At 40.0% G+C, this 21,889-nt stretch overlaps 1 protein-coding gene across 2 annotated transcripts in view; it reads right to left on the minus strand.

Moving 5' to 3' along the window:
* The window catches only part of Rad54b (RAD54 homolog B), a 92,090-nt gene that overhangs the window by 66,217 nt on the left and 3,984 nt on the right, over positions 1–21,889 (minus strand). For both annotated transcript variants that reach the window (XM_028871586.2, XM_037202393.1), the window contains exon 3: positions 14,973–15,084. In XM_028871586.2, coding sequence (XP_028727419.1) covers positions 14,973–15,084 — 112 coding nt within the window. The remainder of the gene's footprint in view (positions 1–14,972; positions 15,085–21,889) is intronic.

The raw sequence follows: 21,889 nt of genomic DNA on the forward strand, positions 1-21,889 counted from the left end.
TCACCCCTCAGGGCTACACTCCCTCATCTCAGGGAGTCAGTTGAAACAAAGCTTTTCTCAAAGAGGTGCTTTCTCTGACAGAAAAGAAAGCTTTACTCCTGGATAGTTCTGTTTTGCCCAGGCTGGGCTCTTTCCCCAGACAGTGTTCTGACTCTTCAGCACAACTGCTTCAGACACAGTTCAGCTTTACTGTTTTCCTAGAAAGGTCCTTTCTCTGATAGGAAAGCTTTTTCTCAGATTTTCTTTTTGCAGCTGTGGACCTATCAACTGGGACTTGTAGGAAAGTGGGCAACTGTGCCGTTCCCACCAGCTTTAGCTTTGTTTGTTCATTAGCAATCTTCCCCTGGGTCCTGCACCTTCCTGCCTCAGCTCTGTGCTCCAGGAAGTTTACAACGCAGGAACCCTAGTATCCCCGAAATGCACTCCAACTCAGAGACCCTGGCCAGTCGCCCCTGGGTTTTTGGTCAAAAGTGAGGATACAATGCTAACAGTTTGCATTGCTACAGGGGATCTTTGCATTAGGAGGATTAGGAGCACCTTTTCATTCTGAAATGCTCACTCAAAACCTTTGCTGCCTCAGCTCGACTGTAACTGAAAAGCTTGGCTTTTTGCTTTTCTCAGGTAAAGTTTCCGGCCCTTTTGAGCTCTCTGTAGTTCTTCACCCTTACTCTCCCAAGCATTTCCCTCAGGGTACTCTGACCCACAGTCTTTTACTAGCTTGAAGAGACAGAGCTTAGAAGAGGTTTTTAGGAACTTGTCCCTGCCTCCTGCATTGCAGGGAGGATTTTTAAAGGTTGAAAGAACTTGGGTTTTGTTGTCTTAAGGTTTGTTGTTTTCCCTTAGAGCTAATCACAGGTGGTCCCCATATTAATATCTTCAGGTGATTCTAATTTTTGTCCTTCTGAGAGAGAAAGCTAAAGGCTTTAGTTTTTAAGTTTAAGAGAGCTTTTGAGAAAGATTAAGGCTTTTTAGAGATGTTTTCCCCCAAATTTTCCAAGAAAAGCTTTATAGTTTAAGAGAAAGATTTTTTTTCCCCAAGAGAAAGAAAGACCAACTTTCCCCAAAACTTTAACTTTAAACTTTGCCTCAGGGAGAAAACACTTTCTCCTGCTGCTTGGACTTAGCATTTCAGCATTTCAAAAGCTTCCATAGGCAACTTTTTCTTCCCCATTAGCTCAAAGAGGAGTTTTACTACCTGAAAAACCCAAAGAAAGATTTTTCCCCCAGTTTGCGTTCATAGCCCCCAAAGTTAGAAAATTGAAGAGTTTTTCTGTCTAGTTGCCTTACTTATTTTTCCCTACACAATCTTACACTTCTAAGTTTTTCCTAAACTATATTACTACCCTATACCTTATACGTATTTTTCACAGATAGAAATTGAGAAAGGGATAGAAGATAGAAAATTCTGACAAAAGAGAATTTCGCTGGAGCATCGGACATCCTTCCAGTCCGCTTTCCTTTTCTCTCGAGGATAAAACCCCTGCCTCTCAATAATATATATATATAAAAAAATATTTTCCTTAACACTGGCATGCCTTTCCACTGGCAGGGCTGACTCAGCACTTTCGCCAAAAACTCTTTAATAAAACTATTATTTTCCTTTAACTTTAGTCCCTATTACTTTGTCTTTAGTCCCTGTTCATTTTTCTTTAGTCCCCCCTTTTTTTGCCCCCCCCTTTTTTTCTTTTTACTTTAGTCCCTGTTCATGGTGCCATTCTGTGGGGCGTTTACCCACCACCCCCACAGTTCCCCAGAGTTTTCTTGAGTGCGATCAGCAGGAAATATTAGATAGAAGGATTTATAGCGGAGAATCTTGCGGAGATAAACAGATAGAAAATAAAGGATAGCCTCGAGAGAGCCTGGAACCTATTCCAACAGGCCCGACTGCCTCTGGCCCAGGGTTTTTATAGAGACGCCAAGGGGTGGAGCAAAAGACCTCCTCCCCCAGCACAGCCAAGTGCAGACCATCTCAGACACCTGCACTCAGGCCCGTGGTCCTGATCATCCTCTATTCGGACCTGCTGGGTAAAGCCACCAGGAACCCGAGAACGGGCTCCCACAGGCAGCCTCTTGCATTTTTGTGCGTGTTTCTTCTTTATATATTATCTTAGTTAATTTTCTAGTGCTGTGATAAAACAATAACCAAAAGCAACTTGGGGAGGGAAGTGTTTATTTCATTTTACAACTCACAGGTAGTGCTCCATTTGAGGGAATCAGGACAGGAACTCGAGGCAGGAACTGAAACAGAAGCCATGGAGGACTGCTGTTAACTGGCTTGCTCTCTATGACTTGCTCAGCCTGCTTTCTTATAAATCCCAGGACCACTTCCAAGGACGTAGTACCACCCACAATGGGCCGGGTCCTCTCACATTGGTCATTAATCAAGAAAATGCCTCGCTGGGTGGCGGTGGCACATCCCTTAGTCCCAGAACTCAGGAGGCAGACAGATCTCTGTGAGTTCCAGGCCAGCCTGGTCTAGAGAGAGAGATCCAGGACAGGCACCAAAACTACATGGAGAAACCCTGTCTTGAAAAGCCAAAAAAAAAAAAAGAAAGGAAGGAAGGAAGGAAGGAAGGAAGGAAGGAAGGAAGAAAATGCCTCACAAGCTTATGGAGGCATTTTCTCAATTGAGGTTTCCTCAGATGACTCTAGCTCAGTGGTTCTCAACCTGTGCATCACGGGTCACCTAAGACCTTCAGAAAGCACAGATGTTTACATTGTATTCATAACAGTAGCAACATTACACTTAGGAAGTAGCAACGACAATCATTTTATGTTTGGGGGGTCACCACAACACAAGGACCTGTACTAAATAAAGGGCTGCAGCATTGAGAAGGTTGAGAAGCACTGTTTTAGCTTGTGTCAAGTTGACACAAGCTGTGCTAGCCAGCACAGACATTTTACATATTTGGAAACACTGTACGGCTACACTTTCTGCAGAGAGCAGTTAACTAGTTGCACTACTTTTTCAAATATGTTCTGTATTTATTTGCTCATTTATGTTTGTGTGAGTGTAGGTCAGAGGAGAACTTGAGGGGTCAGTTTGCTCCTTCCACCATGTGGATCCCAGGCTTGGCAGCAAGCACTGTCCTCTTCCGTTCATAATGTCGAAGCAAAAATACAATTTTCACCTCAAAGGGAAGACGATACTTTATTCTGGAGCCAAATGTGAGTGACCATGACTTGTGAACACAGATTTAGGTTACCCCACATTCCACATTCCATGGAAGCAGTTTCATGAAGTTTTTTTCCCAAAGCAGGGTTTCTCTGTGTAACAGTCCTGGCTATACTGGAATTTGCTCTGTAGACCAAGCTGGCCTCAAAGTCACAGAGCTATCTGCTTCTGCCTCTGGAATGCTGGAACTAAAGGCAGGCATCACCACTGCCCAGCTCTGTTTCATGAAGAAAGTCATAAATCAAGGAACTTTAAAATACACTGGTGGAAACATTAAGTAGGTAGTTACAGCAGAATGGAGAAATCTCACTCTAGGCCTCATGCTATCTGATGATTCTTAGTCTCTTGGTTGGTGAAAACTAGGCTTGCGTGAAGTTAATACATAACAAAAAGGTTTTATCTGTTAGTCTCAGGACTACACAGAGAGGGTTAAAGATAGCCCAAGGAGCTGGGCATGGTGGAGCCTTAGTCTCATTGCTCAGGAGCAGAGGTAGTCAGATCTCTGTGAGTTTGAGGCCAGCGTGGCCTACACAGTGAGATTCAGTTAGATGAAAGCATTACATCCTACTGTTCTGCAGCACAGAGGTGTCTGCTGTGAGCAAACACCTGACATGAAGTGATGAGGAGGAAGGGTTCAGAGGGGAGGCTTCATCAAGACAAGGAAGGTGGTGGCAGCATGCTGCTTGCTCACGTCCCACCGCAAAGAAAGGGGAACACTGGCATTCTGCTCTTTCTCCTTCTCCCTTTTTATTTAGTCCAGGACCCCAACCCATGGGACTGCGCAGTTCACATTCATGTTTGGCATTCCCTCCTTACTTACTGGAAACTCGCCCACAGACATATGTCTCCTAGGTAACTCTAAATCCAGTCAAGTTGACAACGAAGATTAGGCATAACAAGTGGAGGACTAGCTGGGCGGCGGCGGTGGTGGTGGTGGTGGTGGTGGTGGTGGTGGTGGTGGTGGTGGTGCACACCTTTAATCCCAGCACTCGGGAGGCAGAGACAGGCAGATCTCTGTGAGTTCAAGGCCAGCCTGGGCTACAGAGCAGATCCAGGACAGGCACCAAAGCTACAGAGAGAAACCGTCTCAAAAAAAAAACAAGTGGAGGACTGAGTTCGTAATACGTTATTATACATGAAGGCTGGAAACAAGGAATGACAAGAAGCTAAAATGCTAATTATCCTGATTTGATGGATACAAACAGCAAACATGCACTGAAAGATCACACTGTACCTCATAAATATGTATTAACAAAAAAAAAATGTCAGAGCTCGGTTGATGGCTCAGTTGGGAAAGTGCTTTGCTTGTCTTATGGGCACCACAGGACTTGAGTTCAATGTCTAGAATCCATGGAGAAAAAGCCAGGCATTGTGGAGTGTGTTTGTAATCCTAATGCGAGAGAGGTGGAGACAGGCGGAATCTTGGAGCTTGCTGGCCAGCTAGTCTAGCCTTTCTGGCAATCTCCAGGTCAGTAGGACTCTGTCTCAAAAAAAGAAAGCCAGAGAGAAAAGAGTGCCTGACAAGTACACCTGAGGTTGTCTCTGACTTCTACATGCCCATGCTCACATATGCAAGCACATGGCACACGTACACACGTGTGCACTCTCACACTCTCGCACGCACACACGCACGCAGAGGTATTTTAGCCAGACCACAGTGGCACACTCCTATAATCACAGTAAACACAGAAAGATGGGAGAGTACAAAACAAGAATTCAAGGTGGGAGGCTAGCTAAGCTATATGAGATCCTGCCTCAAAAAAAAAAGTACATTGAATAAATAATGTTTTAATGTTTAAAGAGAAGAAAATGTTAACCACCCTGATTTTTTATCGTTATACATTATAAACATATATCAAAATATCTTAATAACCCATAAATCCTAATAATAATTTTAAAAGAATTTTTAAAACCCTCCACTCTTCATTATCTCAATTCTTCATCTTATATTACTCTTTTTCTTTTCCTTTATTTATTTATTTGTTTTTTGGGTTTGTTTTGTTTTGTTTTGGTGTGTATGTGAAGATGGGAATTGAACTCAGGATCCTACACATGGTAGGCCAATGTTCTGCTGGTAAGCTATGTTCTATCTCTTTACAAAAGGAAACAAAAATCTTTTCTAGTCCTCTACCAGACCTCAAAATGCTACTCCTGCTCTTTACACCAAATGTCTTTACTTACTTTCACATTCTTCCTTACCTCCATTCACAATTCACATAGCATATCCCTTACAATATGATCTTGCTGAGGCTTCTGAACCTATCTCTCAACAGTACTGAAACACACAGACTAGCACAATTCAGTGGCCTCAACTTGCCCAGCTGAGTTTTTTAAGTACTCAAAGCCAAAGACTTGGTCATGGGTGTCAACTACAGAAAATAGCACATCTCTCCAAATTCCCTCCATGAAATTTGGGGTCCACCTGTGTATTAGTAAGGGTTCTCTAGAGAAACAGAACTTATAGAATGAATGTATAGATATATTCATTATTTATATATATTATATTATATTATATTATATTATATTATATTATATTATATTATATTATATTATATTATATTATATAAAGAGGATTTGTTAGAATTAACAGGCAGTGGTCGAGCTAATCCAACAATGGCTGCCTATGAACAGAAGGTCCAAGAATCCAGAAGTTGCTCAGTTCATGAGGCTGGATATCTCAGCTGGTCTTTAGTACAGAATGGAATTCTTAAAAAGTAGTCTCTAATGCCAGTGAAGAACAGACGTGCTTGCAAGCAGGCAAAGAGCAAAAGCTTCATCCACCAATATGACATCTCTACAAGTTGTAAGAAATATTTAACAATCAAAGGGTGGGGTAGGGTTCTGTTTTTGTCTTTCCAGGATAATGGAAATACCCATCTTCCAAAACTCATAAGGCCTTGGATATCCGGATGTTTACAGGAGGAAGGAAGAATCTATTGGTACCAATCTACACATGGTAAAATTTCACTGTCTAACATCTATCTCTCTATCAATCTAGAAAAGTTGTGGTTCCAATTCAATTATAAGCCAAGTTGGCTTTGGAGATGGAATTGGCTCACTCCTTCTCTAAACCCAAGCATATTGCTAAAAGAAAATTTTGAGAGATTCTTCAGTCCCGTATCAGAAGAGCCCTCTGGTGTGAGACAGAAGGAAACCAATAAAAAGGGACCATTGTCTTCTAAATTCTAATTCTCTCCATGCTTACTCTTGATTTCTCAGAATCCTTTCTTACATGCTATGTCCTCTTTAAATCCAAACCTCCCATTTTTGATAACAAATAAGTTTTTCTAATAGCAATCTCAGAAGTCTCCAGAAGGAAGATGGGGCCCCAACAACAACAACTCTACCCAATCCAGAATGATGCCATGGTAATCATCATCATACTACACTTCTTGCCAGAATTTCAGACAATCTTACCCATTACTCTAAAACTTGCTACAGAACCTACAGTTAGTCTAACTGAGATTTAACTATCTGAGCTTTCTCACAGTACCCAACAGAGATACCATCACCCCCTAAACGGCAGGAAGCAATTCTAAGAAAACGACACCCCTTCTCCCTTAGGTTTCATAATTCTCAGGGTTATGGATGATGGTTATAGATTATGGATTATGGATGATGGTTATAGGGGAGGTGGAAGAAAATATTAGACTCAGTATTGTAAAAAAAAAGGGGGGGGAGAAGAAATGGAACGGATAGGTATAAGATATGATGGTAAATCATTGTATGTACTAGTAAACAAATTTAGTAAAATAGCAACCTTAGCTAATTTGCACTGTAATTTGTACTGTTATGGATTCTTATATGTTGATACAAATGTAAACTATTTTTATACTCCTGTTTAAGATAATTTATATATTGATACAAATACAGAACTATATTTGTTATAATGTACATATATTTCTACTCTTATTTGAAACATTTTTATATTGATACAAACATAAATTTATATCTGTCATACTTTATATATGTTCTACTTCTGTTTAGGATATTCGGTATATTGATATATATTTAAGATTATTGTCATATTGCATATCGCACTATATATTCCTACCTCTGTTATAAATATCTTGTGTATTGTCACAATTTTGAAGTCATCGTTCTTCACCATACATTTGCTTATAAACTGTTTACCTTGTTTACGTGAAGCCTTAGTCCTTAGGTTATTTCGGTAGATAAGACTTAAAGATTTATAGTCGCCTATGCCTGTCATCTCTATAGTTACGTTAGTTAGGTAATCCAGATTTACAGATACATAGGTCAGATGGACAGGTAATCTTCAAATACTTCATAGACCTAGAGAATATGGCATTTAAATAACTTAGAATTCTGTTGACATGAGACACAATTGCTCCTGGCTGCACCAATTGATCCCAAGAGAATGTTGGGCTTCTAAGACATTTCCATTTGGAAGTTTGTCTTTTTGGCACAAAATGGCCTACTGAGCAAAGAACTGCCCTTGCCTTGACGGCTGACAGTACAACTGCAATGCTGTCCTTTCTGGACAAGCAGGACACAAGGAAAGCGACCACTGTACTCTGCCAAGACAGGGTAAGATGGTCTTTCAGAATTCCTGCTTCTGAAAATGGTCTGTCAGATACTCTAGGCCTGTAGCCAATTTGAATGCACCAACAATGCTGAGAAACATTAGGTGACTGTCCAGGCTGCCAGCTGTCTTGGTCTACTCTTGCAAGATTCCCGAAAGTTGGGGATAAGTGGAGAGGAGAATTCTGGGAAGAGGAAGGCTGAGTCAGGAGTCACCAGCCAGACACAGAGGAAGCAAGATGTGAAGGCAGAACTGAGAAAAGGTATCAAGCCACATAGCTAAACATAAATAAGAATTATGGGTTAGTTTAAATGTAAGAGCTAGTCAGTGGTAGGCCTGAGCTAATGGCCGAGCTGGCGCCCAACGTTCGTGTTATGAATTCATGAAAAAGCTGTTTGCCTGTGGCCTTGTGAGCCCCAGCTCAGGCCCAAGCTACACTCAGGTGGTTGTGGTGGCGCACACCAGTAGGATTTGCTGAAGGAGACAGGCAGTAGGATCCCGAGTTTGAGCCGGCCTAGGAGGCTTGGGAGAAGCTTTGGCCTGGACTGAGCCACAAACAGTGGTGGGACCATGGAAGCAGTGACTACTGCTCCACGTTGCCAGCTCCTTCTCATCATGTTGGTGACTGTGGTGATGCTGCTACCTGGGACGAAGGGTTTACTGCTGCTGGTTCAGAGAAGAATTGCCAGGACCATCGTGTTACAAGAAAGCATCGACAAAGGTCAGTTTGGAAAAGTTTGGCAAGACAAATGGTGGGGAGAAATTGTTGTGAAGATTTTCTGTTCTAGGGAAGAATGTTCATGGTTCCGAGAGACAGACATTTATCAGACTGTGATTGCTCCAAACCACAGAGGAGGCACAAAAAAAAAAAAAAAAGTCTGCAGGAAACCATGACCATGCCTAACAGTGACTTTGAAATCTTCAAAAAGATGACAGGATCCTACAACGATGATTCCACATGGACTATGATAAAGCCATTAAGCCGATTAACACCATGGAAAAATCGACTTTGGACTACAAACTGGTCAGAACAATTTCGAGAGGACTAGTTGAGATGATCCAGCCTGACAGACTACTCAAACAAGGACTTGAAACAAGCCCTGAACTTTCCTATTATGCAGAAACTGGACAAACGATACAGGACTTGAGATTCCCTAAAGATATCTTCACCCCTAGAAAGCAAAAAGAAAAAGAGAATATAGATATGAGATAGATCATCGAATCTACTCTGAGAAAAAAGATAAAGAAATAATAGGATAAATAGGTGGATCATTGAATCTACACTGAAGAAAAAGGGGAAGATATAAAAATGACAAACGGTAGACTACTGAATCTATTATGAAAAAAGAGAAAATATGGATATGATAAGATAAAAAGGGAGATTATGGAATCTACTTTTAAAAAAGGAACTACTTGTTTTAAATAAGATAAGTAATGAAAATTTTTTGGTCTGAGTTTATCAGATATTACTGGACTGGACATTGTTAATATATATAATAGAGTTTTTTGTCTTGATCTGTCAAATGTTAATGGACTAGACATTGTTAATGTAATCTTGACTGTATATTGCATATACTTATTGAAGATAGTTTTTCTTGTATTAGTTATAAGCTTTTTTAATTTTAGACAAAAAGAGAGGAAATGTCGTGGTATTGTGTTCCCCAAAATATTGTGTACTCTAATAAATTTATCTGGGGTCAGAGAACAGACAGCCACTAGATACAAAGGCTAGAAAATGGTGGCACTCACACCTTTAATCCTAGCATTCCAGAGATAGAAATCCCTCTGGATCTCTGTGAGTTCAAGGCCACATTGGAAATAGCCAAGCATGGTGACACGCCTTTAATCCCAGAAAGCCGGCCTTTAATCCCAGGGAGTGGTGATAGAAAGCAAAAAGATATATAAGGCATGAGGACCAGAAACTAGAAGATTTTGGCTGGTTAAGCATTCAGGCTTTTGAGCAGTAATTCAGCTGAGACCCATTCCGGATGAGGACTCAGAGGCCTCCAGTCTGAGGAGACAAGACCAGCTGAGGATCCGGTGAGGTGAGATAGCTGTGGCTTGTTCTGTCTCTCCGATCTACCAGCATGGACCGCCAAAAAAAAAAAAAAAAAAAAAAAAAAAAAAAAAAAAAAAAGATTCCCGAAAGTTGCTTGCATCCATCTACCATTTCTCAGGTACCATTATGTTCCTTCTCAGGTCTTTGATGGGATTGAAGACTAGCAGTTATAGTTACAACTTAGTATATATAATATCTTAGATAGAACATATTAAGTATTAGATTCAGGTTCTTTAGGATAGGACACCTTTGAATGATCTTTATAACATGCCATTTACCTATGCTCTATACTTCTCTGAATTTTAGTATGTGTTTCTTGCTTGATATTGTTTGCATTGGTTGTAGTTACATCTTATCTAGGTCATTATCCCTCATTATTCCTGGACAATATTTAATAACCATTCCTTTGTATATAGTCTTGTATTAGTTTAGAACCTTCTTATTTAGACAAAAAGGAGGAGATGTAGTGGGTAGCCATTCTAGCTTGGATCTGGAAGTTCCAACCCCCATTGAGACTCTGGCAACTGTCACGCCTATGAGGTGGGGCCAGGGGATGCACCTGGAGACCCGAGACCCGAGAGCTGGATGGGCCAGCGGCTCTCTCTGTGTGCTCTCTCTGTGCCGGGACGCTGAACATTGGAGGTGGACCAAGCAGAGCTCCAGAGAACATTGGAGGTAAACCGAGCAGAGCTCCAGAGAACGCCGCTGGACTGCGATACACCTTTACCAGACCCTGCGACCTACCTATCAGTTAATTTGTGAGTTACGCCATTAAATAAATATCCTTTTAACTACATGGAGTGGCCAAAATAATTTCACCAATAAGCTTCCTTCTTCCATGTTCTTATATAGGCTTCCAGGAGAGTATGGTATTGCCCAGATTAAAAGTGTGTCTTCTTGCCTCAAGATCTGGATTAAAGGTGTATCTTTTCCCAGCTCAAAAGATCTAGATTAAAGGTATGTCTTCCTACTTCAGATTAATTAAGCAAAAATCCCTCACAGGTATGCTCTCCATTTTTGAATTTTAGTTCCAGAGTAGTCAAACTGACAACCAAGAATAGCCATTACAACCATAAATTACTGTGATTCCATCTTAACATGATTACATCTGCAAAGATACCCATTTGAAAAGAAAGTCACACTCAGAGATATCGGGACTTAGAATCTCATACCTTTTTAGGGAACATATTCAACTCACACTTCCTCTTTTCCAGGATTTAGTTTTCACAGGCCCCAGCTAAGATGACTCATTTGGATAGTTTTATGTCAACTTGACACAAGCTAGAGTCATCTGAGAGAAGGGAGCCTCAACTCAGAAAATACAGAAAATGCTGTAGGCAAGTCTATAGGGCATTTTCTTAATTAGCAATGGATGGGGGTGGTCCCAGCCCATTGTGGGTGGTGCCATCCCTGGGCTGGTGGTCCTGGTTCTATAAGAAAGAAGGTTGAGCACGCTATGGGGAACAAGCCAGTAAGCAGCACTCCTCCATGACTTCTGCATCAGCTCCTGCCTCCAGGTTCCTGTCCTGTTTGAGTTCCTGTCCTAAGTTATTTCAGTGATGAACAGTGATTTGAAAGCATGAGGTAAATAAACCCTTTCCTCCCCAAATCTTTGGTCATGTTGCTTCATTAGAGCAATGAGAACCTAACTAGGACAAAGGCTATCCAGAAATGGGCTGGCTCTTCTACCACAATCTCCACAGAAAGAACATTCTCTGAACCTTGGGAAGTCATTAGAGTAAACTTACACCTTCATCCTCACAGAACATCATCCGCAAATGTATAGTGCTATAAAGAGACAAGGACCCAGTGAAGCAGAATGCAGTCAAGTGTACTTATTAGAGTTCTTTCCACTAAGAAAGAAAACAAACCAACCATCTTCTGGAACTCAGTGGTAAAGAACTTGCCTAACATGCATAACACCATAGGTTCAACTCCTAGCACATAGGTCATGGGAGGAAAGAAAACTGTAAATGAGACATAATTACCAAATACTGAATTCAGAATGCTAATTGAACTATTTGCAACCTCTTTATAGATGGGAAAATTTTCAAAACAAGAAGGTAATGTGGCAACATATTTTAACTGAAATATACAGAATTACATCTCCCTCCAGAATGGATTAGAACTATAATTAAAAAGGTGCCAAAAGGTACAATCTGTACACACTAGATGTCTTCATCTCCTTGCTTTTCTAAGGTAAATCCCTCTGTAGCAATCCACCAGAGAACAAAATCTTTCTCCAGTTTGACCTCTCTGAATAAGAGGCAAGGGAATATCAGACAGTTGAAACAGGTTCCGCAGAATAGTAAACTCATTAATTAGAAAAAGGACTAAGGGATAAGTGAATGAATTCACTCTTTATCTTAACTCTTAACTCCTTCTCATATTTAGTATTGAAGAAAATGACAAATTATGTGTAGAACACAAATCACAAATCAGTAACAGATTATATTATATCCCATAGTGAAAACATCATTCTCAGATGAAGAGATCAGCTACCATAGTAAAATAAAAGAAAAAAAAAAACAAAAAACAAAAAACAGGCACACAAGGACTAATTATCTACCCTATGCCTAACAGTGCAAGAGAAAGCCTGAGACAAAAAGAAGAGAAAAAAAGGGAGTCTGGGAAGGATGTAAGGAGGAAGGGAAAGCAAATCAGAGACAGGGCAGCAGCAGCAGCCACCCTGACGAGCCCAGACCTGTGCCTATGGACCCTCCTAAACTGACCCAGCCACCAGCTCCAGCTGTCCTCTCAACCTCGTTCCATCTCTTAGGGAGTTACAAAAGTACATACATGCAGCAGGAGAGCTAACCAGGAAAACACAGAAGCCCTTTCTCTACCTACAAGAAATGAATCCACAGAAAGGCTAAGTGATTATACAGTTAGAATTCAGCAGCCCTAGAGTTGAGGCCAGCTCACAGCACCTGTTCATTCAAAGAAACATGAATAAAACTATGCCTTTCTCAAGGCTGAATAAACTCTGGGAACTACCTCACTTTTATTTTTTTAAATTGCCTGTATCTCTAGCAGATACAAAGGAACCATAATTAGTGTAACTCAATTTAACAATGGAGAGATGAAACATAGGTTAAATGTTTGGTTTCCCTGCATTAATAATTCAAATCTGACTGATTTGATCTTTGCTGGTAGCCATTTCAGAAGAGCAGCAGGTGGCAACTGAGCTTCAGGAATTCAGCCCACTAGGAAGCTAAACACTGATGGGTGAATCTATCTCTCTTTTCCTCCCTCCCTCTCCCTCTCCCTCTCACTGCTGCCATTTTTCTCTGGTATCTGGCATGGTGTGAAGGGTGTGGGGAGATCCCCACTGCCTCTAATGTAGTGTGATTATCTCTTGGAAATATCCCATTCTAATGGGCATTTTTACCTGTGGATTATTATGAAGATGATTTCTTCCTAAGCTGTACTGTTTAACTGAAGCAATGATTTTATACAATAATAGTGTTAGTGTAAATAGAATTTTGATGATTAAGGGTTTCTAACAAATGTAGTAAGGGATTATGATAGAGGTTAGCTTAGTGGGAAAATTAACATAGGTAAAGGTAGGATATAGTATTGCCTCCCCTGATAAAGCAGGAATTGCAGAGGATAGAAAAATAAGAACTAGGAAGTGTCACATAGCTAGGACTTATGAGTTTCTATTGAGGAGCCACATAGACTGTGGCTTAGGTTAATGATGAAGGAAAACAACTGAGTCCCAGAAGCTAGGCTAGCTCAAGTACTTTTAATCTTAATGTTGGGAGATGGATGAGTTCACAGGTTTCTGTGTGCACCATAGCTAAAACAAAGCTTTAAATATGACTTAAGGTTAGGTTAAGATATTTTTATTAATGGCTTTAAGGTAGAAAATCTTGAACAATTTAAAGTTTAGAAAGACACAATTATGATAGTTGAATGAGGGACTCATTGAGGTCAGGGAACAAAAACAATGGCAGCCTGGCTATTGCTGGCTGAGGTACAATTCTTGCTAGGATGAGTTGGTGATCAAGGATGATAATTAATTCCTTGTACCCATTTCTGCCCTCAGCTTCCTGATATAAAAATCTGTTGATAAGTGGGTATGAACCCTGAGGATTTAAAGTAGAGCTGACACTGTTTTTCATATACAGAAGTTTAAATTTGTGATTCTTTTAAGATTACCTTTTGAGATAAATAATAAAGTCATTGATCCTTTCTTAAGGATCAATGCAAAAGGCAGCCTGCCAGTAAAAAACTGGCTGAGAAAAATGTCTTGCTTGCTTATACTCTGTTAATCTATAACAAGTTGCTTGAATATGAATGTATACAGGTTCTTGGAGATAATCTGTTTTTCACCTGTAATATGTAAAATGTTTAATCATGTAAGGGAAATGGGAAACATGTTATTTTTTATTTGTAGTCACCATGATTGTTCACTTAAAAAATAAATGCAACCACATTGTAATTTATTTTATTGCTTGAAAGATTTTGCTGGAATATATATATATATATATATATATATATATATATATGCTGTAAGAGAAAAAAATAAGTGAGAAGGAAGTCATCAGGAAAGAAGAAGAAGGGAAACATCAGGGTAGAAGAACAGAACAGAAAAAGAATAGAGTAGAACAAGCAACAGAAAAGAAAAATAATAAAAAGAAAAAGCTTTTATCCCTCAGGGGGGGAAAAAAATGTGTATTTTGCTCACTGACTCTGCATCTCGCTCCCAGTCTCTCTGACCATCTGCAGACCTTACCACAGTTGTGCTTTACTTTTTTCAAGCTTATCTCATCAACTTTAGTAGTATCAACATGTTCACTACAGAATTTTAAACACAATTAATTAGTACTTAATGACTGTACCATCAACAGTTTTCCTATAAAGTCTTAAACATACACCTATTACAAAATACAAGATTTCAATTACATGGTGTTGGAAGTTGTCTGATTTCTTACTTAGCCAGTGTTGGGGCTCAAACCCAGGGCCTTGCCATGCAAGGCAAACACTCTAACCACCAAGCTACAGTCCTTTAGTTAAATGGTTATACATTCAACTTCTAAAGATAAATTTTGTCAACAGATAATCTGAAGCAAAAAATCTCGTGGTGTTACATCAACAATTATCAAATTAACATCCATTCTTGAATAATCATTTCTAGAGCACTATGATGACATGAAAGTATAAACATAGTAAAATCACTGTCTTACCTGTATGAAGTGGATCTGCTCTACTCCCACGATCCATTTCCCTAGTGCTTCCCTCCATAGGCCCAAGATTTGAACTGCATACACCTGGATCATTCTGTGACTGTTCAGTGCCCTTAAAAAAAATTATATATATAAAATATATATATATACATATATATATATCATGAATTAAATCTAAGTTCCCACATTTTTACATAATAGACTCTAAATTTAAAGCAACCTGCCAGTTTCTATATATCTGTATTATAATAGGTACTGGGTAGGGAGAGGAGGCTGCTCTTCCAGATCCTAGGTTCTCAAGTTGAAAGCCAGCCTAGGATACATAACAAGTTCAAGGCCAACCTAAGCTACACAGCAATTCAACCCCTGCCTGAGTTATGCAACATGCTGTCTGAAAAAAATCAAGTACTCCATAACAGAGCACTTGCCTACCAAACACAGCCTTGAGTTTAGGTTCCAGTACCTTCGAAGGAAAGTTGAAACAAACCAAATACTCCTTAACTAATAAATGAAATGTATAAAACATGGCAAATGAATACAACAAAATATTATTAAGTGTTGTGGGTGAAATAAACATTCTCAGTGGTTGGGGATTTAGCTCAGTGGTGGAGCGCTTGCCTAGCAAGCACAAGGCCCTGGATTCAATCCTCAGCTCCAGAAAAAAGAAAAGAAAAAAAAAGAGAAAGAAACTCTCAAAGATGATTTAGTGCCCAGAATCTACAGATATGTCACCATCTTATCTTATGCAGCAAAGACGGCTCAGAAGCTGTGTTAAGAGCTAGAGATTTTAAGAGAGATTATCTTACATTATCCAAATGAAACCAATCTAACCAAATGAGTTCCAATTGCAGAAAACCAGAGAAACAGCAGTTTCCAGTGCTGGCTTGAAAATGGAAAAGGAGACCACAGTGACCTACAGAGGCTGGATGTGCAGCTTCTGCGTCCTAGTAGGATATGCTGAACAAGCAGAGGTAGAAGGACCAAGAAATCAGGTAAGTAAATGGAGTCTTCCCTAAATCCTCCAAACGTCAACACAGGCCTTATCAACATCTTGGTCTTAGCCCTGTGCAAGGTACTACAGTGTGGAGAGGTAAATGAGAAATGGCCCCCTAGGCTCAGGCATTTGAACACTTGGTCCAGTTAGTGGTGCTGTTTGGGGACGTTTAGGAGGTGCTGCCTTGCTGGACAAAGTACATCAGCAGAGACGGTCTTTGAGAATTCATAGGCTCACCCTACTTTCAGCTCACCCCCTGCCTCCTAATCCTGCTGCCATGCCAGCTGCTTGCCCTGTTACTTCCCACCGCTATAGACTCTTCTGCTCTGGAACTTAAACCCAAACAAGCTCTTCCTTTCACAAGTTCATGCTGTTCTAGCATAGCAACAGAAAAATAACTAACACATGTACCCCTGCATAGCTGAATAGCATTCAGGTTTGTGTATATACCACATTTGCTCCTCATGCATCTACCTATTGATGGATTCTTGGTTGTCTCTACCTTTTGCTATCAAAATTAGATGATATATTTCTGTTGTCTATAAATCCATGGCAATATGTCATGAGAGCAAGAGAAAACTAGTATTTCAGCAATAAAAATAAATTAACTACTGACATCTACTACAACATGGATAAGATTTGAAAACATTAGGCTAAAGGGAAAAGCTAAGCAAGTTGCAAAAGGACATGTATTACTTGAGTTGATTTATATGAGATGTCAATAACAGGCAAGGATAGAGACAAAATACATTAGCCGTGTCGAATCTGGAGAACTTGGACAGAAAGGGAGTGGAGGTTAACATGTAAGGTTTCCTTCTGAGGTCATGAATATGGCTACTGATAGCTGCACAACTCTATAAATTTATTAAACACTGAGCCAGGTGTGGTGGCTCATGCCTTTAATTCCAGCACTCAAGATGCAGAGGCAGGCAGATGTGATTTCAAGGTCAACCTGTGTAGCATGAATCTTAAAAGTTCTTATTAATAAAATCAAACCCGGAGCCAGGTATTGGGGTGAACTGGAAGATCAGAGAGACAGAACAAGCCACAGCTAACCTCACCTGGCCAACTTCTCAGCTGGTCCTGTTTCCTCAGACTGGAAGCCTGTGTCCTCATCCAGAATGAATCTCAGCTGAACTGTGTTGCTCCAAAGCCTGAAAGCTTAACCAGCCAAATGCTTAACGAGGCCAAATGCTTCTACTTTCTGGTCCTCACGCCTTATATACCTTTCTGCTTTCTACCACCACTCCCTGGGATTAAAGGTTTGCTTTCTGGGATTAAAAGCATGATGAGTCACCATGCCTGTCTGTATCCTTGAACACATGGATTTCTGCCTCAGGAATGCTAGGATTAAAGTGTGCTACCACTGCCTATCCTTTATGTTTAATACTGTGGCTGTTCTGTCTCTGACCACAAATAAGTTTATTAGCATGCACAATATTTGGGGGAATACAATACCACAAACCTGGTCTACAAAGCAAGTTCCAGGATAGCCAAGGCTCTTACACAGAGAAACTATCTTGAAAAACAAAAATAAATATATAATAAAAACTAAAAAAAAAAAAAAAACACTGCATTGTAGAGATTGTAGACATGGATTGTAAAATATGTAAATTATATCCAAAATAAAGCTGCTAAAAGAAAGAACTAGGGGGGCTGGAGAGATGGCTCAGAGGTTAAGAGCACTGACTGTTCTTCCAGAGGTCCTGAGTTCAATTCCCAGCAACCACATGGTGGCTCACAACCATCTGTAATGAGATCTGGTGCCCTCTTCTGGCCTGCAGTCATACATGTTGTATACATAATAAATAAATAAATCTTTAAAAAAAAAAAAAAAGAAAGAACTAGGGACATACCTCCATGGTAGAGCTTTTGCTTAGCATTCGTGAAGCTCTACATTCAATCCCAGCATGCTCCACCACACAAAAATTACAGCTCATTACTGAGGATATCACTCAGTTGGGAGGCCCTGAGTTCAACCCCCAGTATTGAGTGTGGAGAAACAAAACAAAAACCTTAGTAAACATAAAGCCTGTTTGTTCCTTAAAGTGTTCCAGAATTTTCAGTTTGGTTAGTACTAATAATATATTTGGATTTGGCCAATTATAGAAATGCAGGGTTTTCTTTTCCTTTTTTTTAAGAAAACCACTCTAGCCAATATGGTGACCCATGGGATCTAATCTCAGCACTCAGGAGGCAGAGGCAAGCAAATCTGAGTTCAAGGCCAGTTAAGTCTACACAGTGAGTTCCAGGACAGCCAGAGCTACAAAGAGAAACCCTGTCTCGAAAATAAATAAATAAACGAACAAATAAAAATTAAAAAAGAAAGAAGGGGGCTGGAGAGATGGCTCAGTGGTGAAGAGCACTGACTGCTGTTCCAGAGGACCTGAGTTCACTTTCCCAGCACCCACACAGCAGCTCACAGCTGTCTGTGACTCCAGTTCCAGGGAACTAGACACCCATGGCAAAACACCAATGTATATAAAATTAAAATAAAAATTTTAAAAAAGAAAACCACTCATATAATATGGTGATATTTTAATTGTACTGAAATGTGATTTTATTTGTATGTTAATAAATAAAGTTACCTGGGGGTCACAGCTAATAGCAAGCCATAGCAGAAGCTGGGCAGTGGTGGTGCACGCCTTTAATGCCAGCTCTTGGGAGGCAGAGCTAGGCAAATCTGTGTGTTCAAGGATACAGCCAGCATGGAGACACACACCTTTAATCTCAATACCAACCATAGAAGACCTGGAGGTCTGTACAGACAGACAGAGACGAGGAAGTCATGTGGTTGGGTTTACAACCAATGAAAAGTCAGAATAGAAAGTCTATAAAAAAGACAAACAGACAGGAAGTAGCTCTCTTGCTGAGGACAGAGGGGTAGTGAAGGGTAAGGTTTTTAGCTCTTAGCTATTGCTCTGACCTCTTGGGCTTTCATCTTTGCATTGGCTCTGTGTTTCTTATTTAATAAGATGGTTACACCTACAATATTCAGACAAAAAAAAAGTAGAATCAAGAATTCAAAAATCTATTAAAAACCAAGAAAAGGACTTAAAGTTCTGAGCTGGAGTTTAACTAGTTGGAGTGCTTACCCAGCATGAAGGAAACTCTGGGTTTGAGCCCCAGAACCATATAAAACAGGCACGACGGCACACACCTGTAATCCCAGCACTCAGGGAGGAGGACCAGAAGTTCAAAGTCATCCTCAGCTACATAGCAAGTTCAAGGCCAGTGTGAGCTACAAGAGACTCTGCCTCAAAAAAAAAGGAGGGCGGCTAATAAGATGGCTCAGTGGATAAATGCACTTACTATCAAGACTTATACCCTGAGTTTGGTTCCCAACCCACATAATGGAAGAAGAGAACCAACTATCTTTGACCTACACATGTGCACTGGAACACAGACCACTCACACCCACGCATACAATATACAAAATAATGTAATAAGAAAGTTCTAAAAGAATTAAATTCCAATGCCAGGCGGTGGTGCTGCACACATTTAATCCCAGCACTCGGATGTAGGGACAGGCGGAACTCTGAGTTCCAGGACAGCATGGTCTACAGAGCAAGTTCCAGGACAGTCAAGGCTACACAGAGAAACCCTATCTTGGAAAATAAATGAATGAATGAATGAGTAAATAAATAAATAGATAGATAGGTAAATAAATAAATAAAGTAATTTTGAGTATATGGTACAACATAGATGAACCTTGAAAATATAAGTGAAATAAGCCAGGCCCCCAGGTCGCAAAAAGCACACAATTCCACTTCTTTGCAGAATATGAAGGAGTGGAAATCCATGGAAAATAAAAGTCGTTAACCAAAGGCTGAGTCAAAGTAAGAATAGGGTAGTATGCCTACTTAGTAGTTTTAGGTACAGAGTTACTGTTTAATGGGTACAAATTTCTGTTTGGGCTGCTCAGAAATCTTTGGCAACAATGAGGATGGCTGTACAATTGAAAGCTATCAATGTCACTTAATTGTACATTTAAAATCTCAAAAACCAGGTATCCATAATCTCAGTTCTCAAGAAATAGAGACAGGAGGCTCAAAGCAATTTGGAAGTCAACGTGGGATACACAGAGTTACAGGCCAATCTGGGCTACAGAGACCTTGACTAAAAAAACAAACAAACAAATGAATAAAAAAAATAAATAAATGGCCGGGCGGTGGTGGCGCACGCCTTTAATCCCAGCACTCGGGAGGCAGAGGCAGGCGGATCTCTGTGAGTTCGAGGCCAGCCTGGGCTACCAAGTGAGTCCCAGGAAAGGCGCACACCTACACAGAGAAACCCTGTCTCGAAAAATCAAAAAATCAATCAATCAATAAATAAATAAATGACTAAATAAACGAATGAATGATAATAAAGCTTATGCTATATGCTTTACCACCAAATAACATTTTAAAAAAGTAAGACTTGGGCTGGAGAGATGGCTCAGCAGTTAAGAGCACTGGCTACTCTTCCAGAGGACCTGGGTTAAATTCCCAGAACCACATGGCAACTCACTACTGTCTATAACTTCAGTCTGAGAGGATGTGATGCCTTCTTCTGGCCTCCATGGGCACCACACATGCAAGTGGTACACAGATGTACATGCAGATAAAACACTCATACACATAAAATACATAACATTTAAAGTAAAAAATTAAGACTTAAAAATCTAAAACATAAAATAGAAAAAATTATAGAGTAGAAAGAATTTATATACTTTCTATGTTTTACATACCTCCTGTGCACATAAGAACTTTCTTCTTAGACCCAAAACAAAAACAATCCTTTGGGAACTAGAGGGATGTGAAGGCAATCAAAAATATTAACTGCTCCTGCAGAGGAGCTGGGTTCAATGCCCAAAACCTACATGGCTGATAACAATCATCTATAGGTCCTGTTCCAGGGAATCCAACACCATTTTTGCCCTCTGTGGGCACCTAGAGGCCGAGTTTGTAGCTCCATCAAAGATCACTTACCTACCATGTACAAGGTCCTGGGTTCAACCCAGCAAAGAAAAATAATAATCATGATGATGATGTAAAAGTCTGAAATAATTATATAAATTATTTATGTATTTTTCTCTTTAAAACCACTTTATCCCAAGTTTCAACTCATCAAATCAATAACTTGAAAGAACACTGATTAGACATTTTATTACATTTATTTATTGTGTACTCTGCAGGTATGCGTGTGTGCACACTCATGCCACAGAACAGATGTGAAGTCAGAGGATAACTTAGGGAGTCTCTCCTTCCACCCTGTGGGTCCTGGGGATTAAACTCAGGTTGTCAGGCTTGGTGGCAAGTGCCTCTACCCACGGAGCCTCCCCACCAATCCATAGAATGGCTGTCTAAGAGTCCACCTCTTTGAAAAGATTTTTATTTACTACCTTAGAGAGGGTCCAGCCTTCTACAGGTCAGAGCCTGGGAACGATATGCAGAGTCAGTAAGAAAACACACACAAACTTCTTTCTTGAGGGATAAAAGCTTCTCTTGTACTTCTTATTTTTCAGACACCCTTTTTATATTTCCCACACCAAGATGATTACAGAGAGGATGATTTTCCCTTAGCCAAAAGTTACAGTTACTACATAGTCACTGTAAAAACATTTTTCTGGAACAAGTCAACCCCAATACATTTCTTAACGACATCTTTACGGACTTTCTGAGAAACCCACATTCAGTTAAACGTTCATCTTCTACACTTCTCACAAAATCAGGAATCTTTCGGCCATAACTGTTTACATAGGCAACAGTTTTTATAATTGCCAGAAAAACAGGTTACTAGTTTCACTTTTCATAATTTAAACTCCTGCCCAATTATCTTAACCACCTAATTCTTTGTTTTTTAGTTACATGAAGTCATTATTGAAAGCTTTGTTTTAGCGATGATGCACACCTAAACCTGTGAACACATTTCCCAGCATCAA

Source organism: Peromyscus leucopus, chromosome 2 (assembly GCF_004664715.2).
Source record: "Peromyscus leucopus breed LL Stock chromosome 2, UCI_PerLeu_2.1, whole genome shotgun sequence".
Lineage (NCBI taxonomy): Eukaryota > Metazoa > Chordata > Mammalia > Rodentia > Cricetidae > Peromyscus > Peromyscus leucopus.